At 36.2% G+C, this 8228-nt stretch overlaps 1 protein-coding gene across 3 annotated transcripts; it reads right to left on the bottom strand.

Annotated features, from left to right (window-relative positions):
• Positions 1-721: 721 nt before the first annotated feature.
• LOC109213074 (WPP domain-interacting tail-anchored protein 1) lies at positions 722-7145 on the bottom strand. Of its 3 annotated transcripts, none has more exons than XM_019376826.1 (5): positions 7070-7145; positions 4056-4639; positions 2392-3413; positions 1689-1883; positions 722-1397 (listed from the first exon to the last, which is right to left on the bottom strand). In XM_019376826.1, the coding sequence occupies exons 2-5, from the start codon at positions 4615-4617 to the stop codon at positions 1203-1205; spliced, it is 1974 nt and encodes a 657-aa protein (XP_019232371.1). In that variant the 5' UTR covers positions 4618-4639; positions 7070-7145; the 3' UTR covers positions 722-1202. The 3 variants fall into 3 exon arrangements, with proteins under 3 accessions (XP_019232371.1, XP_019232373.1, XP_019232372.1); XM_019376828.1 differs by having other exon boundaries at positions 4089-4639; XM_019376827.1 differs by lacking the exon at positions 7070-7145 and adding an exon at positions 6989-7039.
• Positions 7146-8228: the final 1083 nt, after the last annotated feature.

Raw genomic sequence — 8228 nt, 5'->3', positions numbered from 1 at the left:
CCTTTGCGAAATTGAACCAGACGAATCCATTGCCAATTATCGAGTCACTAAAGAAAAAAGGAAGAAGAAACAGAAGAAAATCCACTGGCAATAAAGAGAAAAAGAAGAAAGAAACAGAAGAAAATAATTTACTTGTTGGAGCCTTTAGTTACTGGTATGAAACAAGAGAAAGATATTGAGAAATTTCAGCTTGGATCTTCGATCTCCTACGTTAGAGACGACCTAGGGTTTTTTGGGGGGAAAAATATGATAGATTTTCAGGTTTGGGGAAGGGATTATAAAGGATTCGCTTTTTTACCGTTGGAATCCTCCAGCAAAAAAATCAATCCGCACCTATTTTTGTTTAAAGTCAAGCTATATTACAAGTCAGCATTTTGCGTTTAATTGGCACACATGGGAAGATGTTCGCGTGCATGATAGGAAAACGCCAAACTTTGCGTGTCCATGTGAAAATCGGTGCCAAGTTCCGGTGTTATGTATTTGGCCAAAATTTTAATATAGCCGATCCTGATCTGTTTGTGATTAAGGCACAAGTGTATCTATTTGCTGCTAGCGAATAGCTATGCTGCTGGCAGGAATCTGGAAAGAAGTTGCAGAGATGAGAAACGTGGACCTGTGGAATAACTACGTAAAGAAATGATCTTAGCACTTGGCAAGAAACAAGAAAGAAGATGCCCTTAAATGTGTGTACGGTTTTCTGGACTACTAATAAAACTGTAAGTAGAATCTACTCGCCTTCATCTCTTAGTTGGCATTAACAAATTTTGCTTGCAAAGTAGAAAGAGATGATTGGAAAAGTAAAAGCATGAGAGCCTGAGAAGTTTCCATGCATAGATGGAAATGAAGGCCATAGACATTTCGCTTCTTCTGTATCTTTCTCTTGGATGGCTGAGCGCCAGTTCCAAAATTCTACATGAAAGCCAATTTGTGGAGTTGACAAAATCTGAATTGAAAAACTATGCATACGTAAGAAACTGCTATTTATAGTCACAAAGAGGGGGGGAAAGCCTGATGTTCTCTTTTGGGCTTCAAAATTACTCTCATCATAATGAACTGGATGCGCAAAGGTGTCGCTCTATATAGTGATATCTACCAGTGACAAGTAGTGAGGGGAGACGCGATGAAGGTAAGACCAAAAAGATTTCTGAGAAGCACCTAAAGCCTGGGATCTCTTGATTGAGTAACAAAAATCTCCAGCGCTATCAAAACTGGCTACTCTGATGCTGCACTAAAACAGCTACCATTGCCGATATGAAAAACACGAGAACTGCTGTAAGGGCATACTTGAAATTAAGCTTCCGCGCATCTATGTCCCTCGAGGCATCAAGTCCGGACGACGAATCAGTAATTTCCTCTTTTGACTCGCTCATCAAAAGGTCTCCAGCAATATTCTCATCCTGAAAATGAACAACCGAAACAGCAGTGTCACAATGGAGCTAGGTACCTTTTCTTTATAACCTAGTCAAAATAGTCGGTTCAAATATATTGGGAATTAGTTTGGAGTAAGCATGCGTTTTTTTCAGTTAGAGGCACATCTAAGGTTATTTGGTTGATAATGGGATGTACGGCATCAGATGCGAATAGTTAATTGCCATCAACATCAGTAAATCAAAATACTATACTAAACTAAACAGAAGACCATATGATTCGCATATGAAAATAAGCATAAGACCAAATAAACCACGTACCACACTAGTTGGTGACAAATTCTTGATTTTTTCTTCCTTGCTTTCATCTGAAGAAGTTACAGAAATTAACTCGGCCTTGGGAAGCACGGATTCCTTGGTATCTTTGCCATCACTTCGTGGAGACAAAGAAGGAACTTTATCCTTCTGCTGAAAATGCTTCTTCTGGGCCTTATTTTCCAATATCAGCAAAGCTATCTGAATATTTTTGCAACAAAAACACTAATCTGAATGAGAAAATTATACAATTCCGTCCCCAAAATAAAATTATCTTTAAACAATTCCCTTATTCTAACTTTTATTCCAAATGAATTCTCTTTCATCAAGAAGTGATGCACGAATTATATAAACAAGATTGCACAGACAACTGAAATTTTTTAGGAGACATTAAATTTATGACGTTGTTAAAGGTTCGAAGTCCACGTCCATGAATAAAAATCTATCTTTGACACAAAATGTTAATGTTGTAGAGAAGCCATCTCATTGGAGCAAGAAGACATAATTCTTGATGTTTCAGATTAGTAACTAGTATTCAATTAGTCATAGTCCTGACCTGCATTTAGGCCCATTGACCATGTCAATTAGACAAAAAAAAAAAAAAAAAAAAGAACTCAAAGTAACTGGATAGAGTGGAGGAAAAGTGAAGTCACAAATGTTAGATATTTCCAGCCTTAACAGGAATGAGAGTCAATAGCGAGTGACAAACCTGCTTTTCAAGTCTCTCCCTTTCAAGAGCCAATTGCATAATCAAATCAGTTATCAATTTACTGCGGAAGTTAATATCTCGGGCAGTAGCCTTCTTCGTTTCCTCAGCTTGGCATAACGATGCTTCCAAACATGCAATCCTTCCCCTTGCAAAAGTTAATTCTTCATTGAGATCTGAGTTAGATTCTGATAAGATAATGCACTTATCTTCAGCACTCTCCATCAAACTTTCTGCTTTTGAAACCTTTGATTTTAGATCCTCAATCAGATTTTCCATGTCATTTATTGTAGCATTAAACATGATTTGCTTCTCTTGACTAGCTTCAGCAGATGCAACTGCATGCTGAAGACGAAGCTCAGAATCCCTCAACTGCCTCTCTAGTAGATTTATCCTCTCAGATTTAATGCTACTACTGCTTTTTAGGAGGTTCAGCTCTTTGTCAAGTTCCACATTAGCTTCTTTTAATAATTTGCACTCAGATTCCAACTCCAGATTTTTCTTTGCAGATGATGTATAATTGGACAGCTGAAACTCAGAGTCCTCCAATCGTTGTTCAAGAAATTTAACCTTGTCCCCGTGCTCTTTACAGGTGATTTCAGACTTCCGCAGTAAGTTGTCTTTTGTTTTTAAATTTTCGTCCACTTCTTGAAGCTTAGATTGTAAGTTGCTTTCTCTCTGAACCGTACCGTTCAGATTAAAGTGTGCTATCTGGAGTCGACCCAATAGTTCTTTCGAAATTCCTAACAAGACTTCAGCAGCATTCTCTCCCTCAAACAACCTTTGCCAAGCAGCTTCAATTTCTTCCTCCATGCAGAAAGTTTCTTGCTGCAATCTGACGTTTAATTCTTCTTCAACTTGTCTAGATTCAGTAAGCTTTTTCTCAAGATCTAACTCTCTGGCCAAAGACTTCTCCAGCATCCGCAGAATGTGTCTCTGCTGTTCAACGGTCTGCATTTTTATCTTTGTCTTTGGAGTCAAAAGTGAATCCCCATTGAAGTGTTCCACTGTCTTGCCACCTTGCCCTGTCAAATTGCATCAGCATGAACTAGGATTAAAAACCAATGATGGTACTTGTTTTCAAGCGCATTATAGCAGCAATATGTACTTATACAAAGAGCAGCAATCAACTTAATTCTAGTTCAGACATGCAGAGCAAAAAGAAAAAATTATTAACTATTTCCAGACATTTTTCTTTCCTTTCTCCATTATGATTTTACAGTATGGTCGGCTTCCGTGAGGTTGTTGGGATAAGTAAAATTGCATAGAGCATAAAACATTATAATCAACAAGAAATTAACAGGGCATCCACTTATCAAGAGGATTTTGTATATGACAATACTAATAGTAGTAATAATAACTACAACAATAGCACATCAATAATGATGATGATGATGACGACGACCACGACAATTATGACAATAACAACAGGCATCCATCAGAAAGATCATTTAAGTCGGATCTTAGCTCCAGAGATCCATTCACTTTGCATTGGTTCTGCCAAAGCCCATCTTTGATCGCTTTGAAATGGACTGACCACAGTGAATTTTGAGCAGCACAAATCAAGACTTCCTTAACTGAAGCTTCAGAAGCTATTCGGCGTTATGCAGGATGTAAAGAAATCCTTTTTTGTCTGATAACAGAATGTAAAACAAAAATAAACTCACAATTTTGATCTCCCATTGAGGTGAGGACAATACCATGGAAGTTGGTACATTGTGCCCTTAATTCTAAAAGATGGTCCTGTGACTGCTTGAGGGATTTTTCACTGTCATGTAACTTCTCTTCTATTAAAACGAAAGTTTCATCCACACGCCCACATGAAGAAATGATCTTCCGCACATTGTCAATCTCCATTGCAACAGAGGATAACAAATCACCGAGTTCCTTCACCTCTGAATCCAGTACCCCAGATAAAAGATCAAACTCTATTGCCTTCTCAACGATTTCATTTGAAGTATGCTCCTTCTCGGAGGAAAAAGCCTCAAAATCACTTTCTCTTGTTGCCACATGCATCACAAGTATATCTAAGTTAACTAGTTTCTCAGAGAAACATGCTAATTCTAGTTCAAGCCTTGTTAACATCTCCCCACTTTCTACTTCTTGCATGACATCACCACTGGATGACAAAACCTCAAGAGAGTCAACAGTATTTGATTCTACCTCCACTTCATTGACATTAACACCTTCTATGGAAGCAGATCCATTATTCTCTGTGTCAGCATCCATTAGTCAAACCGGATTTTTGAACCTGAAAAATGAACCGGTACCAATATCTTTAAATAAGAAGGTCGACAAAACTTGGAGGTAAAAAGCAAGAAGCGAAGCACACGCTGATTTGAATTAAGCGCACAGTTCAGCAAAGATTAAAAAATTACTAACAAACATATATGGTTTTAGACTTTTAGTACATTTAATAATCAAAACACAACTGAAATATCAGCATCCAATATACAGTGATGACAATATTAATCCAACTCCTCAAAGAAATATCATTAAAATATAATTTCAACAAGGCCAACAACAACAACATACCCAGCATTATCCCACACCGTGGGAATTTCAACAAGGCCATCGAAAGATAATTTCAATCATAAAATTAATCTTCATTTTCAATCACTCAACCATAAAATGATTAATTTGCAGCACTCAATTTTATATTTGGTTACTTTAGTAATTGAACTAAGAGAGTAGAAGGGATAAGCAAAAAAGAAGCCCAGAATTGAAAGGCCGCAGAGGAAGAGCAACTTGCATAATAGAAGCAAAAGAAAGTCTCATTTATTTGAAGGAAATGAAGAAGAAAGAACACCAAACAAAGAAGTACAAAAGCATAAGTAGCAAATGGATACGCGTTACTTATCAACAAAATAAAAGCAGACACCAAAAGAAAAGATATGGCTGAACACTTAAGAAAAATTGAGAGTTCTCAATTACTATCATTCCAAAACACCTTGAACCATCAAATAACAATTTACGAGAGCCAAAAGAATAAATGATAACCACAGAGCTAAGACTGTGACGATGGAGCTCCATGCAGAAACCAAATAAACAAACCATTAAGGCATCCCATTATGGTTATGAATATAGCTAAAGGCCATGTCAGAGACTTTTCTTATTGTTTTTGATAACTGTGGTGTCCGGGCCAGCTTGCGCGCACCTCGACTAATTCCATAGGATACCTGTCATCTCCCACCAGCAACAAAAACCAAGTAACTCTGTCCACCAAGGCTAGAACAGATGAGAACAAATCACCTAGTGTTTTATCTCGACTGGAAATTGAACCTGAGACCTCATAGTACTCAACCCACTTAATTGACTACTAGACCATGTCAGACACTTTGAAATAAGAAAGCTAACGACCATATTCTTTTGTAAAGGTGGTGGCCGGGCCAGCTTGCACGCACCTCGATTAATTCTACTGGATATCTGGTATCTCCTACCAGCATAGGTATCGGGTAACTCTACCCACCAAGGCTTAGATGGGAAGAAATCACCAAGTATTTTTTTGTCTTCACTACCTCATTCCCCCCCCCCCCCCTCCTCCCCTCCACACACACTTCATGACCATTAGGCCACACCCTTGGGTGCAGCTAAAATCATATTTTTTTGCTTATAAATGATCAAAGGAAAGAATATACTTTAGCTAACATGCTTTGGTAACAAACTTCTAACTACACTGTTCCCTCAATTTTGAGAGGATCTAGAAAATGTTTTCGTCACGCCTTTTAGTAAGAGGACTTGGTCATACAACTAAGCTACAGATAGTGCACATAGAGCATCAAGATCTTCAAAGATGCTTGAAATGCATTGAGCAGACCTAGGATGAAATATTTGCTTTCACATTTTCTTAACTCCAAAAAATCAGCAAAAGCATAATTATAATTTGCTTATAATAATCCTCCTACTTTGCAACATCCAACTCTATCTATTTCATATTATAGTTTATTATCAGTTTCAACCAAATAAAAATACATATGTTCTGTTCTTCCTCTTCCTTTTACGTTCATTTGGCATGTTGAAATATATTTTCCCATATAAATGGCTTCCTTGACGAAATCCTTTTCTCTTTGTCTTTTACCTTGAATTACTGAAAATGCGTTTAAAGATAAAAGGTTACTCCACATTAATTTCCTTTTCAACACTTAATACTCCAAATTACCACCAATACACTATCCTCATAACCTATTTTCCACCTTGTACTATTTATTACATGCTTACTAGCAAAATACCATTATCCCATTTCTCATCCATAACAGTACAATTAACACACTCAACTACAATAATTAATCCAAATAAACTAAAATAAAATCGTCTATTATTCCAAGAAAAAAATAAAACATTTCCCAACACTCAAGATTCACATCATATGAGAAACCCCTGATCCAAATTAGAAAATTTAATTCCAGAACTTCCTTGAACAATTCAAAGAGACTTTAAAGAATACAAATTTTCATAACCCATCTCAAAAATTCGGAAATTAAACCAAACACAATGAAAAGTGATAATTTAATGATAAAAAGGGAAAAAAAATACTCTACACGATCAAGAAAAAAAATGGTTTACAGGATAAGGAAAAACTATAGCAAATTTGCCTACTTACTCGAGAAGTATATGGGCATCAATAATGAATAAATATGAAACGATATCGCAAAAATTATAGAAGCTCGTAAAAGAAGCGTACCTCCTCGTATACTCGCGGGTTAGAGAGTGAGTGTGAAATTTGGTTTTATTTTTCACCTGAATTTTTACTCTTTAGCACTTGCTTATTTATCTTGCAGCCTAATCATCAATATTATGCACGTGATGGTCACGTGATTATTTTCTTGTGGCCACGTGTTATGTTGTCAGCTTTAGCCGAATGGTCTAAACTGGGCCATGGATTGATATATTGGGCCACTGAATACCTCATCTTCTATTAGGCCGGCCCATGCAAATACAGTATCTTACCACTAAGCCCGTTTGGAGTTGCTGGAGAGTAGAGATTCTTGGAGTATTATCAGTTTTAGCCCGCGCCAAAAATTATTTATATTTGGTAGTCAAAAAAGTAGATAAAATTTATATATTATTTGTATANTATAATATAAATTTTATACAATTTTTCAGCTATTATTTTTATAGCGGTTAGACAGTATCATTTTTTCGAGATTCTTGACCCAAAAAATGGGGAAAATAGTCATTCTCAGGGATGCTATTTAAAGATTAGCCATCACTTATTTTGTCCTGAAATTTTAAACTAAAAATCTTAACTTTAGGGCATTTTTGTCCTGAAAAATTGAACTGGAAAACTGAAATTTAGGACGCATTTGCTAATTTCTAAATAGCAGCTCTTCGAAGTGGCTAACTGGTGTCATTTTTATAGTGCACTTCAGGAATGCTAATTAGAGAGCCATACTTATTTCATCTTAAAATTTTAAATTAAAAATCTTAATTTTACAATAATTCAGGACATTTTATGTCCTGAAAAATTGACCTAAAACTGAAATTTAGGACGCACTGGCTAATTTTTAAATAGCAGCCCTTTAGACTAGCTACCCGGTATCATTTCTACACAGAAAAATACTATGAGATTTTTACCTAGCTATGCTACTTTATAAATCTATTTACATAAAAGCGAAATGAGATTCTTAAAGCAACAACTTCCTCTATTCCAATTTATGTGACCGTATATTCTTTTTAATTTGATCCAAAAATAGTATCATCTTTTTAATTTTAAAAATAATTTAAAGTTTACATTCTTATTTTATTTATAGAGGGCCTGATATGTCCCTCTACTATGATATATTGTTCAATAGCATCCCCCGTTATACTTTCCGTCCCTGAAAGTCTTTACCATCCAACAA

This window comes from Nicotiana attenuata, unplaced genomic scaffold, assembly GCF_001879085.1.
Source record: "Nicotiana attenuata strain UT unplaced genomic scaffold, NIATTr2, whole genome shotgun sequence".
Lineage (NCBI taxonomy): Eukaryota > Viridiplantae > Streptophyta > Magnoliopsida > Solanales > Solanaceae > Nicotiana > Nicotiana attenuata.
The sequence above is the reverse complement of the archived record's forward strand: the minus strand, read 5'-3'. Positions and strand labels throughout refer to the sequence as shown.